The sequence below is a fragment of the Rana temporaria genome, chromosome 10 (assembly GCF_905171775.1).
Source record: "Rana temporaria chromosome 10, aRanTem1.1, whole genome shotgun sequence".
In the NCBI taxonomy this organism is placed as follows: Eukaryota; Metazoa; Chordata; class Amphibia; order Anura; family Ranidae; genus Rana; species Rana temporaria.
The window spans coordinates 116,779,731-116,807,688 of NC_053498.1; the positions used below are offsets into that span (position 1 = coordinate 116,779,731).

At 43.7% G+C, this 27,958-nt stretch overlaps 1 protein-coding gene across 5 annotated transcripts in view; it reads right to left on the reverse strand.

Annotated features, from left to right (window-relative positions):
- Nucleotides 1-27,958, reverse strand: part of USP28 (ubiquitin specific peptidase 28) — a 116,948-nt gene that overhangs the window by 11,016 nt on the left and 77,974 nt on the right. For 3 of the 5 annotated variants that reach the window (XM_040326029.1, XM_040326027.1, XM_040326026.1), the window contains 6 exons: nucleotides 24,829-24,924; nucleotides 8,996-9,174; nucleotides 6,555-6,633; nucleotides 5,704-5,783; nucleotides 3,520-3,643; nucleotides 1,878-2,073 (listed from right to left, as the gene is read on the reverse strand). In XM_040326029.1, the coding sequence (XP_040181963.1) occupies nucleotides 1,878-2,073; nucleotides 3,520-3,643; nucleotides 5,704-5,783; nucleotides 6,555-6,633; nucleotides 8,996-9,174; nucleotides 24,829-24,924 (754 nt within the window). The remainder of the gene's footprint in view (nucleotides 1-1,877; nucleotides 2,074-3,519; nucleotides 3,644-5,703; nucleotides 5,784-6,554; nucleotides 6,634-8,995; nucleotides 9,175-24,828; nucleotides 24,925-27,958) is intronic. The other 2 variants (XM_040326030.1, XM_040326028.1) reach the window with 1 other exon arrangement.

A 27,958-nucleotide genomic window follows, 5' to 3' on the forward strand; every position in this document is an offset into this window, starting at 1 on the left:
TAGGAGTTAACCACTAGGGGGCACTGTAGGGGTTAAGTGTGACCTCATATGTGTTTCTAACTGTAGGGGGGCAGGGCTGGACGTGTGAAGTCAATGATCGTCTTTCCCTATATCAGGGAACAGACGATCAATGACATTGCTACAGTGAAGAACAGGGAAGGTGTGTTTACACACACCTCTCCCCATTCTTGAGCTCCAGTGACCGATCGCGAGACACCGGTGGCGATCAGGTCCGCGGGTCCCGACCACGGAGCTTAGGACCGGGTCGCAAGTGCGCTGCCGGCGGCGCGCTCGCGACCCCATGGCTGGGCTTAAAGAGAAACGTACAGGTATGTGATTGTGCCCAGCCGTGCCATTCTGCCGACATATATCGGCGTGAAGGGGTCCTTAAGTGGTTAATTAGCCCAAGAGACATGCATAGAAAGAAAAAAAAACTCTTTCCCTGAACACCTATCAGTTTTGCTTTTTGTGGCACATGTGCTGCACAGAGTACATCTTAGCATGCCGATAATAGAGCTAGGTGATGGGGAATGATGATATATATCATCGTTGGCTGTCCAATGGTCGAAAGAGGAGAAAAGCAGGACTTGGAAAAATAAGTGGATTCAGTGGTGCGGTCGGGTGGATCAGCAAAAGGATCCTGGACCTGTCACCACTGGGAAGTGGACACAAGTGTGCCACATTGCTTTGCCTACTTGAACATTATGAGTCTGCTTCCCCATGAAGAATTTAGTTTTGCCTCACGGACATCCTGCATCATGAAAATTAAACTAATCCAAGCAACCCGCATTGGAAGATTATGACATCATGATGGAGATTGCATGCTTCCTCCCATCTCAAATGCATTCCTACTGGCCTAAAAGATGGACAGCCTCAATGGCCCATACAAAGGTAGACAAGGTAAGAAAAATAAAATAAAAATAATCTTCGCTACCAAAAAGTGAAAAAGCTTTACCTGCCAAAATGGCCAGGCACAGGTCAGAACAGCAAGATGTGGAGGCCGCTTCCACCATGAGTTGATACCTCAGGATGGCAGCACTTTATACTCGACAGCAGATTTTTTTTTTGTTCCTTTTTTTTTGTATAGTGAAAGTGTCACTTTAATTTAGCAAGACTACTGATTACATAGGGGTTGGCTTACTAAAACTGGTGCTGCTATGCATAAAAACCCAATCGGCTTGATTTTTTTTTCTTTTTGTCAAAACTTAATTGAACAAGCTGAAGTTAGGAGCGGCTTGGCTACCGTGCAGAGCTCCACCAGACTTTGCACTCTCCAGTTTTAGTGAATCAATCCCGTAATGTGAAGGAAAAATTCAGATCGTAAAAGTTTTATTTTAACCCTTCTGTCACTGGGTTTGTTTGTTACCAGACAGACCCTGGTTAGAAGGTTTAAACCAGTCTGCATTTACCCCCTCAACTACTAAAAGTGATTCTCCAAAAACACGTTCATCTTGAGCTGCTTACTGCAATAAGGCTGTTGGTGTATTTTCCACTTTTAGCCCAGGTTCACACTGTGCTGCGGGAGTGAAGCTGTGCGAGTTCAGCTCATCTCGCACGATTTCACTCCCGCTTGTCAGTCCCGATTTTGGACGCGATTTAAGAGACATCTGTGCAGGTTTCTGCACAGATGTCAATGTAAATCGAGGCCCGAAATCGCAAAAAGTAGTACAGGAACTACTTTATGAAATCAGTGCAGCGCCGCAGATGCGGCGTCGCACCGATTAGGACGGTGCCATTGCCGACAATTGCCAGCAAATGCCGCCGATTTGACATGTGAAATCGCATCTCAAATCGTACCCAGTGTGAACCTGGGCTCAATCTTGGAATTCTGCCAGTGTCATTAGTGCCCTATTGCTGTAAAAAGCTGCCTGACTCACCATTTATATCCTGACCAAGGTAAGAGCACCAACGACTCCTCATGTCTTCAATGGCCTCCAGATCTTCCTCTGAGATCTTGTTGTCAGCGATGAGGTGCATGCATGGGATGATCAGATCGTTCATTATGCTGATCCCTTCAGACACCTGCTCCTCTACCTGAGTTTCAAACATTTTGGCAGCCGCATCGTTTAGTTCCTGTGAAAAAAGGAAAACGTGGATTGGCATAAGCAAGACCACAATTTATGAATTTGTAATACTGAATAACCACTCGGCTCCATTTCACATTTCAGCTACAGGCTTATGAATTCATTAACAGCTTTGCTATTACTTATGATACAGAAGTATGCATAAATGACATCCATAAATAAAGTGAATTTTCTGAACTCGGACATTTTAGGCCTCGTACACACGATAGGATAAACAGAGGACAACGGTCTGAAGGACCATTTTCATTGGTCAAAACCGATCATGTGTGGGCCCCATAGGTTAGTTAACCTTCGGTTAAAAAAATAGGAACTTGCTTTAAAATTGAACCAATGGACGCCTAACCGATGGGTCAAAACTAGGGTTGTCCCGATACCGATACCAGCATCGGTATCGGGACCGATACCGAGTATTTGCGGGAGTACTTGTACTCCCGCAAATACCCCCAATACCTAAATAGAATACTTGAACCATACACACACCCCCCCCCCCCCCGCAACGAATGCTGCCGCCAACCCCGTTGCATACCGCAACAACACCGCCGTCCCCGCCGCATGGGATAAACAGCGTGCGGGGAATATCACAGCTTTCATTTGAATAGCTGTAGTATTCCCGCTGCACCGCATATAGACACTCCCCCTTGCTCGGGATTGGACAGATCCCGAGCAAGGGGGAGTGTCTATACGCGGTGCAGCGGGAATACTACAGCTATTCAAATGAAAGCTGTGATGTTCCCCGCACGCTGTTTAACCCATGCGGCGGTGGCGGCGGCATCAAGGTATGAGGGGACATGGCTGGATATAGGGGGGACATGGCTGCATATAGGGGGGACATGGCTGCATATGTGGGGGGACATGGCTGCATATGTGGGGGGACATTTAAAAAAAAGTATCGGTATTCGGTATCGGCACTTGTACTCGGTCCTAAAAAAGTGGTATCGGGACAACCCTAGTCAAAACCGAACGTTTGCACGCAAAAGCATTGGTTAAAAACCTGTGCATGCTCAGAATCAAGTCGACGCATGCTTGGAAGCATTGAACTTCGTTTTTTTCAGCACGTCGTCGTGTTTTACGTCACCGCGTTCTGACACTATCGGTTATTTAACCTATGATGTGTAGGCGTGATGGACCATCAGTCAGCTTCATCGGTTAACCTAAGACAGCGGTCCTTCAGACCATTGTCCTTTGGCTATCCTATCGTGTGTACGAGGCCGTACAGGAAAACATTAGCAGTATGCAGAAAGACTGCACTTGCTACTTGGACTTCCTGTTAGATTTAAGCTACCGTGTACTTAGCCCCATATGTTTCAGTACTTAGTCCAACAATGTTTCTGCAAACAAAGCTGGCGATTTCTTTTTAAACCTCCTGCACAGCTAAGCCCTTATGCTACCAATACACAGAAATATAAATACAAATATATCCAGAAAGAATACATACCAGAAGACATTTCCTCCTGTATAGCTCAATGAGCTTCCCATCTACTCCACGGTTTGCTCCAATACTCAATAAAGCGCTGTTACTTTGATAAGCGTGCACAAGGTAGGTGAGGGCCTCCTGGCATCTAACAAAAGAAGAGAGAGTAAGAAAATAACAACATGCATTATTTTGGATCAGTTACAGCAGTGGTCATCAACCCTGTCCTCAGCGCCCACTAACAGGCCAGGTTTGCAAGATAACTGAAATACATCACATGTGATATCATTTTCTGCTCAGTGATTGCAGTAGTCTAGTCTGCATCTCCCCAAGGTAACATATACAACCTGGCCTGTTAGTGGGCCCCGAGGACAGGGTTGATGACCACTGCGTTACATGAGAAAAATGCATGTGTGTTAACAAAGGGTGTATTTGGGGATCTATTTGGGGCAGCACAGTGGATAAGTGGCTAGCACTTCCACATGCCAGCACTAGGGTCATCAGGTTGATTCCCAACCATGGCACTACCTACCTGGAGTTTGGATGTTGTCCCTGTGCCTGCCTGGGTTTTCTTTGGGTGCATTGTTTCCTCCCACACTCCAAAGACATGCTGGTAGGTCAATTGGCTCCCGTCTAAATTGGCCCTAGTATGTGTATATTTGACTGAGTTAAGGACGATTGTAAGCTCCTTGAGTGTAGGGACTAATGTACAATATATATGTAAAGTACTTTGCAAGTTGTTGGTGCTATAAGAGTTCTAGAAAACCAAAACTAAGCTTAGCACTGGAAAATGTGTAAAATAATAAATGTGCAAATCAGTTTAAAAAGAAAAAAACGCTGCACTCACAGATACCTCAAATACTAAGATATCAAACCAAGATAAACGCTTAATATGTTGCGCTGTTAATCACATGCAAACCATACAAAAGGTTAAGTTGTAAAACTTGTGAATACAACCACTAGTGACATCCAATGTTAAAGTCTCCTTCGTCATCCACTTGAATACCATCACCAATATAGCTTGCTTACCAGAGCCAAAGACCCCGCATTACAGAAGTCCAAAACTGCTTGCAATATAATCAAATCTCATGGCTTGAAGTTTCCCCAAGCATGTAGGACAGTGGTTCTCAACCTACCAACCCACTAGTGCCGTGACCCCTTGATACAATTTCCCAAGTTGTTGGGACCCCTAACAATAAAATTATTTGAATTGGCAGTGCTGGCGTGGGGGTGGGATCAGTGGCAGTGCTGGGGGGGGGGGGGGGGGTGTGTCTGATCAGCCAACTTAGGTGCTCTTGATCAAGGTCATCTGCTGATCTGAGAACTGTAGTGGGGACTATTAATGGCAACTCTAATCACAGGTAGTGTTACTCACTGTGTCGCCAACTTTGTGGTGTCTCGTAGCAGTGATTTATGCCGAAATCAGGAGATAGGGTCTCCTTCAGCCCCTCCCACTTCACATTGCTCACCAGTCAGCTGACCTCTGGTCTCTGCCCCCCCCCCCCCCCCCCCAGCCATGCCGTGAACTGAATGGGTGGCTGCCAAGAGGCAGAGTGGGTTTCCGTGGACTCCAGGAACAGCCCAGCTGGGCGGCCACAGGCTCCAGGGAAAGCCCAGCTGGGCAGCCGCAAAAAGGCAGGGAAAGCGGTGCGGGCTTCAGGAACAGCCCAGGATTCGGTGACCCCTGGAAAAATCGTCATTCGACCCCCAAGGGGGTCCCGACCCCCAGGTTGAGAGCCACTGATGTAGGGTAATGGATTCTCAAAACAATCATCCAGCAGCATGCAGATTGATCTCAGACAATAGGAAGAAGAGGAGGAAGAGGAGGAGACCTAAATGGTGTATATTATATTCTCACAGAAGTAGAAGTAGTAACAAACATAAATCACAAACAGCTTTGCCGGACCACGCCAGTGCGACATCCTCCGAGAGTTCAGTCAACAGAAACACGCCAAAGGCATGGTCCAAAGCGGTTTTCTGTTATTACTTCTACTCCTGTGAGAATATTACACACATTTTATTAAAGTGGTCTTAATATACTACACTATGAGGTCTCTTCTCCTTACTTTTGTCTGAGATCAATCTGCATACTGCTGAACAATCCATTTCCCTACATGCTGGGACAGCACAACACAACACATTAAAGGGTGCTACGTAAGTACCTGAACAAAAAGATAAAAAAATTAAATTTAAAAAACAGCCACTTACTTTCCCTTCTGGTACAGCTCTAGTCCTGTAAGAAGATAGACGGACACCTTCCGAAACTGGCTGTAATCTTCGTGCCACTTCTGTACATAGGAAGACAGACTATTAAATTTCACACAAGACTTTACATATTGAGAGCTGAAACTGTGTACGCAAGAACATAAGAACCCTAACTGACTGACATTTATTTTCTAAAGCGCTGTGCATTATAAAATAATTGCTGCCTGCATTTTTTTTTTTTTTTTTATAAAAGCACAATTTCCTCCTTTTTATTATCCTTTGTATCTCTGTGCAGCTCAGTTCCTGCAGCCACTTTCTGTCTACATACATTGACTTCAGTGATGGTTGCATGGCATTTTTCCCAGGTTGAATTCTTTATGATGACAATAGTGAATCCCACCTCTATTACGAGTTAGAATAACCACTTGTAGTCTCCAGAAGAAGCCCTGCCTGGCACAGAAGGGGCCTGATCTTTCTTAACTTCACTTTTACTTTCACTTGTAGGTCTTCTCCCGTCTCCAGCTAGTGAAAGCTGAAGCAGCACATGGGTAAGCTCATCTCTATCACTCTGCTGTGTCCCATCAGTATGCTCCTTGCACTACAGTACACATAATTGGCTCCTTGTGCTGCTTCTCCCTCCCCTTGTGAGCTCTGCAGTACGGAAGTCTACCAGAGGCCAATAAGCCAAATTCAGGTACTTGCACTGCTTGCAATAAAACATTTGTATGTAATGTATTGATCATTACAGAGGTGCATTCATTTGTGTCTTTAATATCTGCTTTGGGTTTCATAAATCAACTGCAATAGGTATACAAAGCAATAAAAAAAAAAAACAATAAGCATAAAAACTTAACCTGGTACAGTTTCATATCCAGGTCATTTGGACCAATCTCTTTTAGCTTTGCTTGAGCTACCTTCATAATGCTTATGGATCTAAAAAGGGAAATCAAGAGATTAATAAACAACAAACTTAAATAAGCACAGAAAGGTCTTTAGGTTACAGCACCTATAAGCAAAGTGCATATAGATCTTGCAATGTATTAACTGGAAGCGATGTCAGGTCATCACTTCCAGGTTACCACCGCAGAGCGCCAATCCAGGCTTTGTTTGCAGGCATCATACCGGTTTGACGACTAGAAGGCTAGCTGGTCTGGAAGTGGATATGTGAGGCATTCGGATAAAATAAAAAAAATCCACATACAAGGTCACATTAAATTGCCCCAGGAGCAAAATATTGCCTGTGCTACTGCACAGGGGCCCAAATACTACAGAGTCATAAGAAGGGCTGTAAAGAGAAAACATATTGGTACCGTTGACAGAACCCATTCCTCTAAGACAGGGAGGGGTGCCCAAACTTTTGAATCACTAGGGCCACTTAAGCGACTTGGTAACTGGTCGTGGGCCACAATAAGCGGAGCTGGCGGATGGCAGGTCCGTGTCCGCTCTGCATATGCAGAGCGAACACAGACATAGCCTGATCGGATTGGAGGTAGGACACAAGTCGGTTTACATCTGCCACTCCTTAGAGGTGAATGGAGGGTCCAATTGGGTGGGACTGACCGTGTGACAGGGGCCCATGGCTGCTTTCACACTGATGCGCCTTTGTGTACCTTTGGCTTTTCTGCACTTTGCAATAGACTATTATATTCTTCAAGTTTGGTGCACTTTCAGAAAGCTCACAAAACTCGCAGGTAATAAACAGAAGTCTATGGCTCAGTGCAGGTAACCCGCAGGTAAACTGCTCTGCACCTGTGGATTAGTTTGAAAGCAGCCCAGTAACCACTGCAGAACAGATATGCCCATATATACACACACACTGCAATTTTAGTAATAAACTGACCTTTAATAACAGTATTCTATTCCAGAGCAGGAGGTCACGGGCCACATCAGAGGGCTCAGTGGGCCACTGGTTGGGCACCCCTGCTCTAAGAATTATTCCAATTCTGAATTTAACAAACAGACCAGACGCCATTTAACTTTGTAGCACAGATTAACAGGCATGGCGGAATGCTGAATCTATGAAAATCTAAAGCCGGCTATAGATGTAGGTACCAGCCGAGAGTCAACCCATCTATGGGCAGGCCAATTGTACCCAAGTCAATCCATCAATCGGCTTATGTACAGCCAGCATGTTGGATTTGCAGCATGTGATTATCAGCCGGCTATCACCCCAGATGATGTCCGTGGGACGAAACGCGCCAGTAGGACCCCACTGTTGCTACTACTTTGCACAAAGCGCTTGTACACCCATCTAAATGTAAGTGTTCTTGCTACATTAAAATTTTCAACATTCAACACAGAGTTATGCTATGTGGATGTTTTTTTTCTTCCTAATCTATGGTACACACCCTTCAATACACATCTGGGATTTTTTTTTGGACCACCATGTCCTGCGAGACCATCAGGTAACCAGCTATCTTCGTCTGTGGTATATTCCATTCCGTTTGGTCACTCTTGCTACAGCCATTGGAGACACATACAGGATTGCCCAAGTTCCATCGTGGTTTTACCACACAAAGCTCTGTTTGACCCATCTGAACGTAGGTTCTCCTGGGTTCAAACTCTCTGGTAAGCCCCTTACCTATCAGTGGTGGTTTCTCTTCAGGTTAATTAATTTCAACGCTCCTTCAAATCTAGCACATCTTTGAAGTTATCACCAGGCTTTGGAATTCACCAATATTATTGCTGGACTATCCTATAGTCAGATTCGTATTTTTACACTATTCGTGTTTTTCACATATGGACATTTATATATTTATGTGGACATTTTCACTTCACTTTTATTTTCATATTTGTAATTTGAATTTTTATGCCAACCCAACTTAATTAGCGCTACACTTTTTTGTTTTCAGGCTATAGTCGCTAGCAATAATCATTTTGTTCTCCCAGCAGGGACGGCTCCCCGTGTTTTCCCACCAGGAGAACACAATAGCTCTGCTGGAGGAATTCCCTCATCAACACCGACTGTGTTGATGGGGGAAATGATTTTGAATGCAACCCGTTGTTGCAGGAAAGAAAATTGCATCATCTATGGCTTTCCATAGAGTAATGTCTAAATCAAGACAGACATAAGTGAGGAGTCATCCAAACAAAAAAGACAAATGTATAATGGTTGGGCAATGGTTGAAGGCAGCCCAAGACTATATGTACCTTTATATAAGGGTGGCCATTTGTAGCTCGCCACTGGAAAGCATCTACAAACAGTAAACTAACAATTGTAAAGCAAGACATATTGGTACTTCAAAAACGGAAGCAATAAAAATAAAATAATAGTGTCTAGACTCGTTCTACTCACCGCTCGTCATAGCTGAGATTCTTATCTGCAAACTGATCCAGCAATGTGCGCTCAATCACACGTTGTGGGGCCTTATTCTGAAAGAAGTAGACCAGCACATGCTGCAAGCGAGGGTCACTGGATGGAGAGGGCTGCTCCTCGGCAAGTTTGCAGAGTCGGGAATATTCTTCATGGAATGCCTACAAAAAACTCCAGCTGTAAAAAGAGCTTCTTAATACCATTCAAATGTAAATGCATATTAGTCCAGGATATCTAGCGCCAAGTGTATGGAAGCTGCCATTGGGTCACAGTGCAGTTGCTGAGTTTGCATATTTTAACATCATAAAATTCTACAAAATCAAAAACGGCACCAAAACTGCATAAAAAGCCTAAAGTCTAGATATTAATTTGCAACGTCTCAAACATAAAAAACAGGCGCACACATCTGTGTTATGTGATTTATATATCACAGCAGGGGAAGGAGATGTAATATAGCGAGCAGCATGTGTACCAAGAATAGCTTTACAAATAAGATCATGCTTCATAGCCCGAGATTATATAAGGTTAGATCTCCAAGTATCACGCAGCACTCATTACTATATGCACAATAACCAATCTGAAAGTAAATGTGGTCCCTAAATAGATGACATTTAGTTTGCCAGAACCCCAGGTATTAAAGACATGAGAAACAAACAAAGCATATCCCTCTATAGTGTGTACTTGTCTCAACCCAAACTCCAAGGGGAGGGACCTACAGCTGACTGGCTCCGTTCCTGTGCACTGTATAACGGGGGTATGACCTCTTCCCTTCAATCAGCTCTCAGAGCTCTCCTCACTGAGCTCTGCAGTGCGCAATTTCAGCTCTCCACCCCGTTTTCTGACAGCTCAGACAAACTTTATGAATTCTGGACTATAAAAGATTTAGAGAAGAAAAGGCAGCAGATAAAAAAGGTACAACTTGGGTAGGAGGATTTGTTTTATCTGTGTTATCACGTGAAGCCAGTCACTTCACTGGGTATATGTAAGGATTTACAAATCGTTTTAAATGAAGAAGTATGGACTAGCAAAAAAAAAAAAACAATTACATTTATACTTGCCTATATCTACATTGCCTTGAAAAAGTATTCATACCCCTTGACATTTTCCACATTTTGTCATGTTAAAATCCCAATAAAATACATTTGTGTTTTTGGTTGTATGTGATAGACCAACACAAAGTTGCACATAACTGAAGTGGAAGTAAAATTATAAATGGTTTTCAATTTTTTTTTTTACAAATAAATATGTGAAAAGTGTGGGGTACATTTGTATAGCGCCCCCCTGAGTCAATAATTTGTAGAACCCCCTTTCACTGAAATTACAGCTGCAAGTATTTTTGGGGATGTCTCTACCAGCTTTGCACAACTAGAGGGAAAATTCTTCTTTGCAAATTAGCTCAAGCTCTGTCAGATTGGATGGAGATCGTCTGAACAGCAATTTTTAAGTCTTGCCACAGATTCTCAATTGGATTTAGGTCTGGGCTTTGACTGGGCCATTCTAACACATGAATATGATTTGATCTAATGCCATTCCATTGTAGCTCTGGCTGTATGTTTAGGGTCATTGTCCTGCTGGAAGGTGAACCTCCACCCCAGTCTCAAGTCTTTTGCAGACTCTAACAGATTTTCTTTAAAGATTGTCCTGTATTTGGCTCCATCCATCTTCCCATCAACTCTGACCAGCTTCCCTGTCCCTACTGAAAAGCATCCCCACAACATGATGCTGCCACCACCATGTTTCACAGTGGGGATGGTTTCTTCTGGGAGACATGCAGTGTTTGTTTTCTGCCACACATCTTTTTGCGTTTAGGCCAAAAGGTTACATTTTGGTCTCATCTGACCAGAGCACTTTCTACCATGTTTGCTGTATCCCCCACATCGCTTCTCACGAACTGAAAATTGGACTTATCACTTTCTTTGAACAATGTTTTTCTTCTCGCCACGCTTCGATAAAGGCCAGATTTGTGGAGTACACGACTAAGGCTGGGTTGACATGAGCACGCAGTGGCTCACAGCAGGTGTCCGGTGTGTCCTCATTCACCATTTCAGCCCGAAATTTTGGGCTGAATTCAGACCTGAAACAGACCATTTTCGAATGATGGATTGAACAGTGCCCCATGAGATGTTCAAAACTCTGGGATATGTTTTTTATAACCTAATCCTGCTTTAAACTTCTCCACAACTTTATCCCTGACCTGTCTGGTGTGTTTCTTGGCCTCCATAATGCTGTTTGTTCACCAAGAGTTGAAGATTTACCTTCAACTCTGTAGTGCAAGCCCTGCCTGATTGCATACACATTGAAAGTGTTTAGGTCTGACCTCATATTATATGGTTTTGGTAAATCTAAAGGAAAATTGAATAAGAAAATTGTATAATGTATGTCCAGCCTAGGGTTCTCTAACAAACCTCTGAGGGCTTCACAGAACAGCTGTATTTATACAGAGATTATATTACACACAGTTTTACTATGTTTACTAATTGGGAGATTTCTGAAGGCAATTGGTTAAATTAGATTTTAGTTAGAGGTATCAGAGTAAAGGGGGCTGAATACAAATGCACGCCACACTTTTCAGATATTTGTAAAACATTTTGAAAACCATTTATTATTTTCCTTCCACTTTTCCACAATTATGTGCCACTTTGTGTTGGTCTATCACATAAATTCCCAATAAAAATGCATCTACATTTTTGGTTGTAACATGACAAAATGTGGAAAATGTCAAGGGGTATGAATACTTTTTACCAAGGCACTGTATATGGCTGTCCCCGCTCTCTGCTCAGTGAAAACCAAGAACTGAGCGATCAGCAGTCATGTGATCACTCAGTTCTCAGTCTTAACTAAAAAGAGAACGGCCGATTTAGGCTTTCAGTGGTACACTGAGGCTGAGCCAGCTGCCTGTCAGGCTTCTGGATGGATCCCGACATTATTGCCGGCCGGGATGCCTGCAGAGCCTGGAATGGCTCTAATGTCAGCCGACAGCGAGCTTTAGCCCATTGGCAGCTGAATCTGGGTCACAGGAGTTCAGAAATGAGTGCACTTCTGTGCCGCCGCCCCCCCCCCCCCAAAAAAAAAAGTATGGCCAAAAAAGCTTTGACCATACTTCTCTTTAAGAGCCGGTTCACACAGATGTGACTCGTCAGGCAAATTAGCCGCCTGACAAGTCGCGCTCCATTCTGTACAATGGAACAATTCTAATAGGAGCAACTCAAGTCGCCCCGACTTAGAAAAAAGGTTCCTGTACTACTTTGGGACGACTTCAGGGTGGCTTGCATTGACTTCCAATACAGAAGTCATTTTGCAAGTCGCCTCTGAAGTCGTTGGCAGATCGCCTTGCCGAGTCGCTCGGCAAGTCGTGCTGCCCCAGTGTGAACCGGATCTAAAAAGGACTGGCATTTTTATTTATAAAATACTTGTCTTCAACTTTGTTGCATCCCAGTGTAGCTACTTCCTGTCTACATGAAGTGATCGCTCCATGAATGGGTTTTCCAATGGTGGCCATGGGTCCAACAGTGGACCATGCCTGTATAATGTGTTAAATTGGTCATAAGCGTTCATCAGAAGCCCAGATCACAGGGTGACAATACAGGAGCACAACTGGGAGACAGGGCTAGAGGGTTATCAAATAGGAAATAAAATGGATTGGCTCCTTTGAAGATCTGCACCAGATATTGCACCATGCAGTTTTAGTAAATAAGCCCCCCCCCCCCCCCCCCAAGTGTCTGAACAAGGGCCTTAATGATAGGCACATCATTTAGTACTTTTACTAAAAGCAGCAGATTCCTCATTCCTAAACGCCACTGTAGAGATGCAATTACCACATTAAAAGCTCAAAATGAGATTTTAGAAATTGGGTTTATTAAAAACCAAATTTTAAGTTGAATGCCGGGCATTGAAAAATCAAGTCATAGTTTGAAAGCTCTGTTTAGTTCCTGTTGATGAAATATTAAACTGGATGCTCTCCATTTACATTAAAAGGTGTTTTGTACTAAACAGAAGATTAAAAAGAAGCCGGAGCATATACAATATATTTGCAATTATAACTGAGGCTTTCAGTGCGATCAGTGCAAAGAACTCATTAGTATACAAGTACGTCTTTTGATTAAATCTTCAAAAATCTTTGCTGAACTTTCATTTTACTTTATAATTATTTGGTTAACCACTTGAGATCCGCGCTATAGACGAAATACGTCCGCAGCGCGGCTCTCAAGTGCCAAGTGGCCGTTTAAAAACGGCCTTTATGTGCATTACCCGCGCGCGCAACTGGGTGGCGCGCGGCGGGTAAAAACTGTCCCGATGCATCGCCGAAGACCCGATGCGTGTACCTGGCGGCCGCGATGTCCGCCGGGTACACGCGATCGTCGGTGACACGGTAGGTGACAGCAGGAACGTGGAGCTCTGTGTGTAAACACAGAGCTCCACGTGCTGTGAGAGGAGAGGAGACCGATCCGTGTCTCTTGTACATAGAGACACAGCATCGGTCCCCTCCCCCAGTCACCCCCCTCCCCCCACACAGTTATAACACACCCAGGCTACACAGTTAACCCCTTCCTCACCCCCTAGTGTTAACCCCTTCACTGCCAGTCACATTTATACAGTAATTAGTGCATTTTTATATCACTGATCGCCGTATAAATGTGAATGGCGCCAAATTTGTGTCAAAAGTGTCCGATACGTCCGCCGCAATATCCCAGTCCCAATAAAAATCGCAGATCGCCGCCATTACTAGTAAAAAAAAAAATAATAAAAAAAATCATAATTCTGTTCCCCATTTTGTAGGCGCTATAACTTTTGCGCAAACCAGTCGCTTATTGTGATTTTTTTTTTTTTTTTACAAAAATACGTCGAAAAATACGTATCGGCCTTAACTGAGAAAAAAAATAGTTTTTTAAAAAAAAATTGGGATATTTATTATAGCAACAAGTAAAAAAAAATATATATTTTTTTTAAATTGTTGCTCTTTTTTTGTTTATAGCGCAAAAAATAAAAACCGCAGAGGTGATCAAATACCACCAAAAGAAAGCTCTATTTGTGGGGAAAAAAGGACGCCAATTTTGTTTGGGAGCCACGTCGCACGACCGCGCAATTGTCAGTTAAAGCGACGCAGTGCCGGACGCTGAGATTTCGCCTGGGAACGAAGGGGGTTTATGTGCCCAGTAAGCAAGTGGTTAATAATGGTATCGGTTTGCTTTCCTTAAAGCGGAGCTACCAGGGCTGGATTGGGACAAAAATAAGGCCCTCGACTTCATCCAGACTGGTCCAGGGTACAGTGCACATCAGGGCACTGTACAGGGCCCAGCACATGAGGACACAAAACGTACAGGGCACATCCCAGCACAGCACATCGGACACGTGGCACATAAGATCACATCAGGGCACATAGCACATCGAACACTGTTTACCAGCCAACATGCAGAGTAGCACAGGAAGCGTGTCTAATAAGTTCTCTCTCATGTCACGGCACAGCAGTCACGCTGCACCCTGGCGGCCCCTCCACTCTTCTCGTCCATCCCAGATGTCGTCACAAGCAAATGGGGATGGACGAGAAGAGAGGAGGGGCCACCGGGGTGCATCGTGACTGACGTGCCGTGACATAAGCGAGAACTTATTAGACACGCTTCCTGCGCTACTCTGCATGCTATCTAAATTTTGATCTACCCGTCAGGCGCCAGCTGTCGGCGATTGACGGGTAGATCATGCGGACCTCCGAACCAGTCCACTGAGCCATCGGCCCACAGGGAATCTCCCGGTAGTCCCGATGGCCAGTCCATCACTGGGAGCTACACTGCAACTGGAGCACCAAAATCACAATTTTATTTAATATTCAAAGACGACTCACCCTTCTATGCATTTCTGCAGCCAAGCACACCCTCCTACCTGCCTTCCTGAGTTGGGGCAGAGGGATCCCAGGAAGTAAGAAACCCAGGAAGAAACCCATTCTTAACGGTTGGCTGGCTGGTTGGCAAGTTTGAGCTTGTAAATTGCCTTGTATTGGACATAGTGCTCCTTGCTGCAAAAGACCAGTTAACCGCTTGTTGACTGCCTAAAGATATACATCCGCAGAATGGCACGGCTGCGCAAAGTAACGTATCTGTATGTTGCTTTGAAATTCCCGCTGTGCGGGCGCGCGCTCCGTGACCTCCGTGACACAGAGCGGCAGAACGGCGGCGATGCCTATATAAACAAGGAATTTTTCTGTTCTGCCTAGTGACAGGACAGTGATCTACTGCTACCTGTCATCAGGAACAGTGATCGCTGTCATGTCAATTGTAGCCCAGCCCCCACAGTTAGAATCACTCCCTAGAACACACTTAACCCCTTCCTCGCCCGCTAGTGTTTAACCCCTTCCCTGCCAGTGTCATTTACACAGTAATCAGTGCATTTTTATAGCACGGACCGCTGTATAAATGACAATGGTCCCAAAATAGTGTCAAAAGTGTCCGATGTGTACGCATCTAGTACTCCGAAGAGGCCACCTCGCAGACCCACTGGTCAGAGAGCAGGGAGGTTTCACCGAATTGTGAACCTGCAAGCCGCCCCTCTCACCTACAGAGACAGGGAGGGAAGGCTACATACATTGGCAGGATTTGGGTGCCGGTGTGATCGGCTTACGCACCCAGGGACGGATTAGTCCCCCAGCTGGGCCTTTGACGGCCCGGGAGGATTGCCCCTAAATAATACACACACACATAGTGTGTATGTATATTATGTAGGTGTATGCACACATGCCTTTGGAGGAAACTGGAGTACCTGGAGGAAACCCACGCAGACACAGGGAGCGACAATGCAAGCTCCAGGCAGATTGGCATCGGTGTCCGGATTCGAACCAATGACTCTCTTGCTGCCAAGTAACGTGTGCATAAAACCATTCTGAAACAGAAGCCCTGGATAACAAGGGCGCAACATTTAATATAGCATCACAGACCCATATGAGGCCCTGGACCAGCTGGTCCGCTAGCCTAATAACTTCGGGAGAGAGTCGGTTCTCCTCCACTGTCTGGTGCAAAATGCTCACTCCGAGTTGTATACAGCACTAGGGGTCAAGACTATTCAAAGATGGCCCCTGAGCATTCAGTACGCGGCCACAGGAAAATGGCCGACCACAATGTAAGCTGCGCCTATGGCCGCCAATGGGAGTTTTCAATGTAATTGAAAAACCTCCGAAAAAATGGCGCCACGCCGACTGAGTACCCAGAGTAGTGGTCACAATAGGCCGCAAGTCAGACCCCAGCATTGTAAACATTGAACGGGTCAGTACTTCGGATCTTCTATCAGTCAGATCCATACAAGCGGGGGTTCCCGCAATAGGGAGAGTGGTCACCTAAACATGAAACCCGGAGGGTCCACCACAGGAGAAGAAGCCCACCTTTTAAAAAAGGCTCTCCTCAAAGGGGCACTGAACCACCCGGCGGTGAGGGACTACAAAAGCCCACAGCGGCTGTTCTCATTCCACCTCTTAGAAATTATCAAAGAAGGGCACAGAAGGAAAAAACCTACACAGAGCAGTCTGATTTGTGTGATCCAAAAAAGACCGAGCCCTTGGCGGAAACCCAGCTGCACTATCCAGCTTAAGAGAGTCCCTTGCAGCAGTGAGAAGCGCACCCATAAATGCCTTATCCTGCTTTTTTTTTTTATTTTTTTTTTTTACTACCCAGGTACCTGGTCCATGGCCCTATAACAGAGCATTCCCCAGGGGATAACGGGGGAAGGGGGCACTCTTACCACTCGTCCGCAGTCCACCCCCACCCTGGCACAAACGTGTCCAGGACTAACAATAAAACCTCTGTGGGAATCCCAGGTGCCAACACCTGCTGGCACCACCAGCATGTTGGGGAAGGACCCAGATACCGACTCCAAATATTAATAATATTTACATAGTGTGTATGTAAATGTGTTCCTCTCATGTAAACAGGGAACATAACCCACTTGTCAAGATTTAAGGAGCTGTGTCCGTCCATGGACAATAAGAGAAAATGTTTTACTTTATGCTATAAACACAAAGCCTATATATAAATCAAAATGTCTTCATCTATTTAGGCCAATATGTATTCTGCGCCAAATTTTTGGTAAAAAAATCCCAATTAGCACATATCGATTGGTTTGCGCAACAGTTCTAGCGTCTACAAACTATGGGATGTATTTATTTATTCTTTTTTCACTAGTAATGGCAGCGATTGTTAGTAGGACTGCGACATTGCGGCTGACAAATAGGACACCTGACACCAATACAGTGATCAGTGCTAAAAAATAAAAATAAAAAAATGCACCGTCACTGTACTGACACTGGCAGGGAAAGGGTCAACATTTGGGGGACAATCAAAATGTGTCCCTAGAGGTGTTTCCTAACTGTGTGGGGGAGGCTTTGATTAGGGGAAGACAGGGATCAATGTTTCTTCTTAGCAGAAAACACAAGATGTTACTCTTCCCTTTGGCAGAACTGCGGTCTACCTTATTTACATAATCACACCACCGTTCGGCCTCTTCTCAGAACGATCGGTAGGTCTTGGTGGATATTGTGTCTGCCGGACCCGCTGATTGGCTCCCAAGCTGTCCAATCACAGCAGGAGCGTGCACTCCAGACCACGTGCGCGAAATCACGTACTTGCCACAGTATATCTATGTGGGGCAGTCAAAAAGCAGTTAAAGGGCTGAGCTGAAAATAATCTGTGTATCCAATGCAAAACAGTCTAACCAAATTGCTATACTCTGTTCTAGGAGGGAGAAGGATATGCACTTTTGAATCCCTAACCCATAACAGGTACATAAGGAGCATGAGTCCTGACCGGTAATGTTACTTTCCATGTGTGATGTGTCCCTTGTGCTGCTGTCTCCTTGGTTTATCTCCCTCCTTCTGATGCAGTGGGGGATTTGCAACTGCTGTATTATAGATGAGGGAGCAGCGACAGGTACTCAACTATGCCCAGTTGCTCACCCTTTCCATCCACCTTCATTCATAGAAGCCGGTACTATAGCCTCTATGAATGATCAATGAATGGGGGACAAGCAGACATTTCAAACATCCACCCCGTCCTCCATTTATAGATTATAGACTGATCACACATGTAGCCCCACTCTTCCTCTACGAGTGTGCATAGACGCCCATGTTAAACGGTAATTTCTCTGGTGAATTTGGGGACCCGGTACCAGCCGGCTGTAGATTCCCTGGCCCCAGAACTTGGCGCACATGTAGCCCATTTCTCCTCTACAAGTGTGCACAGTTTGTTGTCTGGGGAACCCACGGCTGGGGAGCACCGATTTTTCAAATTGCACTCCTTCCATAGACTCCCATGTTAAACAGTAATTTCTCCAGTGAATTTGGGGACCCGGTACCGGCCGGTCGCAGATCCTCTGGACCCGGAACTTGCCACACATATAGCTTCATTTCTCCTCTACAAGTGTGCAAAGTTTGATGTCTGGGGAACCTACGACTGGGGAGCACCGATTTTTCAAATTCGGGCACAACTTCCATAGACTCCCATGTTAAACGTCAGTCTAGGCATGGGCACAGTGAGGCATGCAGATAGACACCCTAGGCTTAGACTCGAGTCAATAAGCTTTTCCATTTTTTTGTGGTAAAATTATGTGCCTCGGCTTATATTCGGGTCGGCTTATACTCGAGTATAAACTTGAACTTTAATGGCATCCCAGTCTTAGTCCATAGGGTTCAAAATGGAGTTGGCCCACCCCCTTTGCAGCTATAACAGCTTCAACTCTTCTGGGAAGGCTGTGACCAAGGTTTAGGAGTGTGTCTATGGGAATGTTTGACCATTCTTCCAGCACATTTGTGAGGTCAGGCACTGATGTGGATGAGAAGGCCTGGCATGCAGTCTCCCCGCCAATTCATCCCAAAGGTGTTCCATTGGGTCGAGGTCAGGACTCTGTGCAGGCCAGTCAAGTTTCTCCACCCCAAACTCACTCATCCATGTCTTTATCCAAATAAAATGGCAATCCGGTTTCCATAAAATATACAGACAATGGGAGCCGGAACAAAAACACACACAATAAAACTTTAATTTAAATAGGAGTCACGCAGTTAAACAATTACTTTTGTAAATCAGCATTTTTAAAGTTCTCCCAATAAAACGCTGCTCCCTGCTACACGGACGGAAGGTGTACAGTGAGCAAAAACCGCATCCAAGGATTGCAGTCTCTCTAGCTTCAAGGTGTAGCTACTTAATTACCAAGACAGGGGAATGAATATGTCTGTTTGAAAACGGATTTTGAGCCTCAAAGTGAAAGCTTCTTTGAAAAAAAGCTACAGACATCATCTGCTACCTTTTCAGGGCTGAAAACCAATTTACGTCAAGCGCGGGATGATTCTGCATGGCACAGCCTAAAATTATCTTGTTGGAACCCAAGCGGCTCTCTGCATATGCATGTGGTGACAAAAATAGATGTTCCACAAGCTCCAAAACAAATTTGCATGTTTTTGCAGATGGAACAATAGTGGCGCTGACAGTGCTTTTCACAGAACAAGAGCAGCTAAAAATTCCAAGCAAATGTAAACGCTCAAAGGTGGCAGAAAGCCCACACATGTGCCAGCGCACAAAACCAGGCTTCTTTTTTTTTTTTTTACCACCCCATGTATGCTGAACGGCTTACAAACTGGCCCCCTCTGAATGCCGGAGCAAGGCCCGACTTCTGCTCTGTCAGAGATAGGCTTTTCAAGGTGGCTTTGCATCCGTTAAATTATGCCAAGGGGCCTTTGAGTAACTTTGCTTTAAATGGCAATATATTTTTTTACATTTTCAAAAAAAAAATATATATATATATAAAAAAAAAAAAAAAAATTGTCGTAAAAAAAAAAAAAAAAAAAAAAAAAAATCGACTTACTGGTTAAGAGATATTATTTTATTTAGGATACATTTTTTTCCCCACTTGAATTCTATTTTGCAAGTTCTGTATCAAGTGTAATTCAAACTCCTGCTAATAATCCCGGGGCTAGATTCAGATAGGTTAGCGGATCTTTAGATCCGCGGTAACCTATCTGATTTACGTTACGCCGCCGCAATTTTTTGAGCCAAGTACTTTATTCAGAAAGCACTTGCCTCTAAAGTTGCGGCGGCGTATCGTAAATCACCCGACTAGGGGGCGTGTACAAATTAAATCAGGCGCGTCCCCGCGCCGATCGAACAGCGCATGCGCGTCCGCAAATTTTCCCAGCGTGCATTGCTCCAAATGACGTCGCAAGGACGTCATTGGTTTCAACGTTAACGTAAATTACGTCCAGCCGTATTCGCGAACGACTTACGCAAACAACGTAAAAAATTCAAAACTTGGCGCGGGAACAACGGCCATACTTAACATAGGATACGCCGCACTTACCCCTCCTATAGCAGGGGTAACTTTCCGCCGCTCTCTGCCCCTCCAACACTCCTTGTAGTCCAGTGCCGTGGATGGGGTGGGTTGCGGCAGGCTCTGGCTCCTAGCTGAAAGCCTGAGCTAGCTGCCAGTCAGATGAGTGGATCCCGACATTAAAATGGTGATCTCTCCAGAGTGTGGCTGAGTGACATCAGCCGACAGTGGACTTTAGCTGCGATAGCTGAAAACGGGTCACAAGCGTTCAGAACAAAGGGCACTCCTGTAACCTACAGGAGAAGTATGGCCAAAAAAGATCTTTGGTCCTACTTCTCCTTTAAAGTGGAGTTCCACCAATAATTTTTTTTTGACAAAAAAATTCCCAAAAAAATAAAAAATAAAAAGATATTGAAAAAAAAATAAAAATAAAAAGTTTTTTTTTTTTTTATATATACTCACCTGAAATACCCGTTTCTATGCGGAAGTCCGTAATCTGCCTCTTCCGGTCCACCATCTTCATCCTCTTCTAGTGAATTGCTTTCTGGGAACTGTGTGTAATCCCAGAGAGCAGCCGCCCATTCAGAAGTCAGCGCGAGACTCGCGCATGCGCAGTAAGAAACTGGCAGAGAAGCCGTACGGCTTCACTGCCTGTTTCCCTTAGTGTGGATGGTGGAGCGGGACCTGTACCGATCGAGGGATCGGCATAAGCGGGGGCCATCAGCACGGGCGAGTAGGACAGGCAAGTGTCCTTATTAAAAGTCAGCAGCTACAGTGTTACTACCTGCTGACTTAAAAAAAAAAAAAAAATTTGCAGGTGGAATCCTGCTTTAACATTACAGATTAAAGTGTTAATAAAACCCAGGACCCTGAATTCACCATTTCTGGTTTCCCACAGTACACAGAACATGGAAATGCAATGGTTCTAATAAATATAAACTGTTAAATATATCAGAGCAGTCTTGTGACTTCTATCAGTGTCTGGTTAATGCTTGTAGGAGAAGTTTTTATTCACCCATGATTGTCCTACGAGGCTGCAAGACCCCTGACCATCTGTCTGGACAGATGCTGATCACATGCACTCTCCTCTCCCCCCCCAAAAAAAACAAAAAAAACGTTTCAGCAATACACACCAAACTGAGCAAGTAAATCTTGTCCCCTAGCATCTGTACTATCAGGAGATATATTGGGGACTCTAGAAGAAGGGGAGGATCAGAGAAGACATGATCACACCGTTTTTTTACACAATGCAGAGGATCAGCTACTTAGGTTGCTTTACTGCATACACAGTCTGATTTTAATGTTATGAGTTTAGGAACACTTTAAGGGCACTAGAAAATGTACTGTATCTTGATTTTAGTAGCAACTTCAGCTTTAACAGCAACAAGGAATTTTATAGAGAAGTTTAGGTATGGATTTTTTTGGATAATTACAGTGGTCTAGCTTTGACCAATGAAAGTATGCGTGTGCAATATCTGTCCGATCCTTACGGAAGCTGGCAATCCCTGTAGTAAGCACCCCTTCTACGGTGACTGCCGCTAGCTTCTGAGTTTCAGGCCAGTATATTGCCACAGGCATCATTCATATAATACTTCTCAACAAATGCAAAGCATTCTCTGATTGGACATGGCAGTGATCGTTAAAACTGCATCTCTTCCTTATTCAAATCTGCATTCATTGAGAAAATGGCAGTGGTGGTATAAGACCCATAAATGTTACTACAAAGGAGGCACCAGCAGATTTTTTTCTTCCCAGCTGTCAAATCGCACTATAATATCTCTTGGTTTCTCTTGCGGTGTTTCTCTTGGCCTTCTTAATCTATGTACCCTCTAAAATTTTAATTGGATTTGTGATGTCTTTATCCATTACTGGGTTAAATATCTTCTTTATTACTTCTGTTAAATCTTCGTTTTGGGGTATTTCGGGAACCCCACGGATTCTTCGATTTTTTTCTTCTGTCCCTGTTCTCTTGATCTTCTATTTTAAATGCCTGTTCCTGGTGTTCTCTTTTTAGACTTCTAATTTCACCTTCTAATTTTTTTTTTAAGGTTATTAACCGATTATTCGATGAATCAAAACAATAAATCGGCCAACTAATCGATTATAAAAATAATCTTTAGTTGCAGCCCTAGTGATGGTAAAAGACCCATAAATGTTACTACATAGGAGGCACCAGCAACCAATTACCACTGGAGTACCAAACAACATTAAAACCCAATAGCAGCTTTAATATTTTAAATAAAGGTTCTCAACTAAAAATAAATTACAACACCAATTTTTGCTTCCATCCATTGTCATTTCAATGACAGCGAATAGACTAAAGTGAAACGTGCATTTAAAGTGATACTAAACACACATTGTTTAAATTGACATTGTCCCTTCTATTTCTGTATGTGGATGATGGCACTGTAATCATTTTAATAATAAAAATTTAAAAAGTACCTTTTTTCCTAATAGATATACAGCTATCGCATGACCCAGATCTTTCCGAGCCTGTCTGCAGGGAAACATAAGCAGAAGGAGCTTCTAGTCCTCTGCTGCTGATCAATCACATGTTCAAAATAAAATGAAAAAGCCTTTAAAATACAGAGAAAATTTTTTTTAATTATTATAATATAATCAATAAACTGTTTAAATTGGCATATAACTATAATCTATATTCAAAATCAAATCTTTATTTTGTGGCAACAACATGGTGTGGGCGGATATCGCCCAGTCACAGGCTGTGTCATGCCTCTCCAGCCTGTGTATTAGAATAAGAGGGAGGTGAAGCCTCCATTAATCTACATGCAATATCCCGCCCCCATTGCGTTTAGCTTGTTGGTGGGCATGGAGGAGGAGAGAGGGCGTGAGCTGTCATATCCCACTGTGTATACACCTACATATGTGACTCTATAGTCACATGGGTTGCTCAGATGTGATATTGAGAAAATGCTCAGCATGGAAACTCACTGAAAACTGAGCATGTGCAGAGTTGCCACCACCGCTGCAAAATCCTTAGCAGAATTAGGGACAAGAACAGAAGTGGGAGATAGAGAGCAGCAGGATCAACCAGGCTTTTTGCAGAGGACAGAAAACGTATCTCATATTGACTAAGAGGGAATGAACCATTTATGAAAAAATAAATTATGATGTGGGTTTAGTTGACACTAATTAGAACCAGCTATCCTTCCCATCTAAACACTGAACAATAAATTGAACTTAACTTCCCAAAAAAACATTTCTAAAGGTAATACCATCTTTTTGGTACCTGTAAGAACCTGTGTTAGTCTAAAAGTTGTACCTCCTAATGAGCCATCTGGTCCTCCACATTAGGCCCTCAACTAATTCTGTGTTGAGACTGAACTTTGTACTTGTTGATGCTATGCACGGCCCCATCACTGAAATATTAAGTGGGCAGTATAAGCCCTAGTGCAAGATCCAACAGGCTCCATAGGGATAGTTCTGACAACCACCACAAGTGCTTGCGGGCAACACAAGCTGCGAGTAATTCAGGACCAAAAATATTTTATGCCATGTTCACCTTAATAGTACTCCTATATCAGTGTTTTCCCACCTCAGTCCTCAAATATCCCCCAGCAGGTCATGTTCCCATCACCTCGCACAGGTGTGCTAAATAAATGTCAATGGCATGGTATTTAAAGAGGAACTGCAGTCTGCTCACATAATTTGTAATAAAAAAATCTTTGCCATTCTGAAGCTTCCCTCCAAACCACTTTGCATATTATTTTATATATACTGTGATTCTGTACTTGACAAATATGCTGCATAAATCTCCCTCCACTGAATCTGTCAGCATCCATTTTAACTGTGGGCAGCTGAATCACTTCCTGGATTTAAACAGACACAACTCAAGCTCAGCAGCTTTCATTGGCCCTCTTATGACTCATCACCCCTCTTTTCCTGGCAAACTCACAAGAGTGAGAGAAATCTGCGTATGATGTCATGAGCCTAGGCTTTTTACCGGACAAGAAACAGGAAGTGGGCTGTATAAGGCATAGAAAAAAAATGTTTTACTATCCCAAGTTAAAACAACAAGGGCAGAGGACATATTAGAAAGTTGAAAGACAACTTTTTCATCTAAGGGTAATTTTCAAGCCATGACTTGTAGACACTGAGGACTGAGGTTGGAAACCACTGCCCTAGGTCATTAAAGAACAAATGCTATAGATGGCACATTTGAGAATATTAATACTACGATTCTATATTAATCAGTAGCATTTGAATTGCAAATATTTATTGTTTTAGAAAAAAAAAAAATGAAATTAGTATCTTCCAGGCTTTAAAGCATCACGGCCATCGTAAGAACCTCATGCATATACAGACCGCCAACCACTTGGTTAGATACACCAATTCAACCGCAAGATGTCCCTTCAAATTATTAGTTAAAAACGATGCACTCCTCAAACATGGGCTTAAGTGACAGATGTTAGGTTCACTTCAATAACAGCACACAAGTTAGAATGCACAGCAAAATCTGGAAAGGGATTAGTCTTCTGAGAGTTAGCACAACTTAAAAATACCTTAACAAGCCCTGCTTCTGGCCCATCACGATCAAAGATCTGGCGGGCTTTGAGTATTGCCAGGATAACACCTTGCATGGCAGGAGACAGCATCGTCTAACACGAATGAATGAGAACAAAACACTCCAATCAGAAGATTTAAAATAAAGCAGACCATGACTTTAAGCTACCGAGTAGACAGGCTTTCACAATAGGTGATGTGATGTGATGTGATGAGATATATATATATATATATATATATATATATATATATACACATATACATATACATATACACACACACACACACACACACACATACATATATATATATATACACATATATACATACATATATACACACACACATACATACACACACACACACACACTTTTAAAATATATAGCTAAAAATTTTATATATATTATATATAATTTTACACACACACTTTTATACTGCTCAAAAAAAATTAAAGGAACATTTTGAAAACATATCAGATCTCCACGGGCAAAAATCTCATGCTGGATATCTATACTGATATGGATGGGGTAATGTGTTGGGAATGAAAGGATGGCACATCATTTGATGGAAATGAAAATTACCCACCTGCAGAGGGCTGAATTCAAAGACACCCCGAAAATCTAAGTGAAAAAATTATGCAGCGAGCTAGTAAATTTTGCTGAAATTTCATTGCAACAACTCAAAATGGTCCTCAGTAGTTTCTATGGCCCCCAATTGCTTGTATGCATGCCTAACATCAGGGCATGCTCCTAATGAGACGACAGATGGTGTCCTGGGGTATTTCCTCCCAGATCTGGACCAGAGTATCACTGAGCTCCTGAACAGACTGAGGTAAAACCTAGCGGCACCGGATGGACGGAAACAATGTCCCAGAGGTGTTCTTTTGGATTTAGGTCAGGTGAGCGTTGGCCATTCAATGGTATCAATTTCTTCATCCTCCAAAAACTGGCTGCATGCTCTCGCCACATGAGGCCGGGCATTGTCGTGCACCAGGAGGAACCCAGGACCCACTGCACCAGCGTAGGGTCTGACAATGGGTCCAAGGATTTCATCCCGATACCTAATGGCAGTCAGGGTGCCATTGTTTAGCCTGTAGAGGTTTGTGCGTCCCTCCATGGATATGCCTCCCCAGACCATCACTGACCCCATCACCAAAACGGTCATGCTGAACGATGTTACAGGCAGCATAAAGTTCTCTGCGGCTTCTCCAGACCCTTTCACGTTTGTCACATAGGCTCAGGGTGAACCTGCTCTCATCTGTGAAAAGCATGGGGGACCAGTGGTGGACCTGAAAATTCTGGTGTTCAATGGAAAATGCCAATCAAGCTCCACAGTGTCCGGCAGTGAGCACAGAGCACACTAGAGGACGTCAGGCACTCAGGCCACCCCCATGAAGTCCGTTTCTGATTGTTTGGTCAGAGATATTCACACCAGTGGCCTGCTGGATGTAATTTTGTAGGGCTCCGGCAGTGCTCATCCTATTCCTCCTTGCACAAAGGAGCAGATACCGGTCCTACTGATGGGTTAAGGACCTTCTACGACTCTGTCCAACTCTCCTAGAGTAACTGCCTGTCTCCTGGAATCTCCTCCATGGTCTTTTGAGACTGTGCTGGGAGACACTGCAACCCTTCTGGCAATGACACGTATTGATGTGCCATCCTGGAGGAGTTGTATTGCCTGTACAACCTTTATAGGGTCCAAGTATCGCCTCGTGCTACCAGTAGTGACACTGACCCTAACCAAATGCAAAACTAGTGAAAAACAGTCAGAAAAGATGGAGTAGGGAAAAAAGTCAGACACCTCCACCTGAAAAACCATTCCTGTTTTGGAGGTTGTCTCATTGTTTCCCATCTAGTGCACCTTTTGTTAATTTCAATTAACAGCAAAGCAGCTGAAACTGATTAACAAACCACCTCTGTATACACCCCTCCCCCTCTGCTACTTAACTGACCAGATCAATATCCCAGGAGTTCTGATTCAAAAGGGTTCCTTTAATTTTTTTTGAGCAGTATATAATAATTTTATATATAATATAAATAATAATTAAAAAAGTCAGTCTCTCTCTCTCATTAACCACAACAAACAAGAGCCCTATTATCCCATCAGGTCAAGGCATATGCCCATCATCTCCCAATTGGTCATTAGGACTGTCCTTCAGAAACAGGGCTCAATAACAAGAAGGAGGAAGCATTCTGGGGTTAAGTCAGTATTTGCATAACAGTAGCATCCTGAGATTCAGCAGAAGAGTAACCACCTTGAGTTCGAAGATTAAGCCCCAGTCCTCATTTTCCCTGGACTGATACAAGTGTCTTTGCATAGTACCCTACCCTAGTATCGCAATAGGCAGAGGCTTTACAGATATGATGAACTGTATAATATGCTACAATAATCTGCAGCATTCAAGCATTACAAAATGGCCTCCACACATGAAAATATATGATCTTGTTGTGTAATGACACTATGGGGGGTTATTTACTAAAGGCAAATCCACTTTACACTACAAGTGCAAAGTGCACTTGAAATTGCACTTGGAAGTGCAGTCGCTGGAGATCCGAGGGGGACATGCAAGGAAAATAAAAAAGAGCATTTTAGCTTGCACATGATTGGATAATAAAATCAGCAGCGCTTCCCCTCAGATTTACAGGGGTTGCACTTCCAGTGCAATTTCAAGTGCAAACTGAATTTGCCTTTCGGAAATAACCCTCCTCCTAAGTCTGATAGCCTGGATCAGGTGTAAAAGATGAAATCACGTCGCTGGGGAATGCTTCAAGCCTTGCTGCCCGCTAGGACTGGGGATGTCCTGAAGCCACTACAAGAAAAAAAAAAAGAAAGAAAAAAAAAAAAAAAAAAAAAAAAAAAAAAGAAGAAGAGGGCACACCAGCCTAAGTTCATTATCCCACCGAATGTTTAAAGGGGTTGTAAAAGTTCTCCCCCCCTAAATAGGTTCCTTTAAAGCGGAGGTTCAGCCAAAAATCAACATTCTGCCATTAGATCCAGCATACTGCTGACATCTGCAGTGTGCTGTTTTTTTTTTTTTTTTTGTACTTATCGTTTTATCAGCTGTTCTTATCCGTCTCCGAGTGGGCATTTCTGCGGGGAATAGGCGTTCCTAAGCCAAGCGGATGTTCC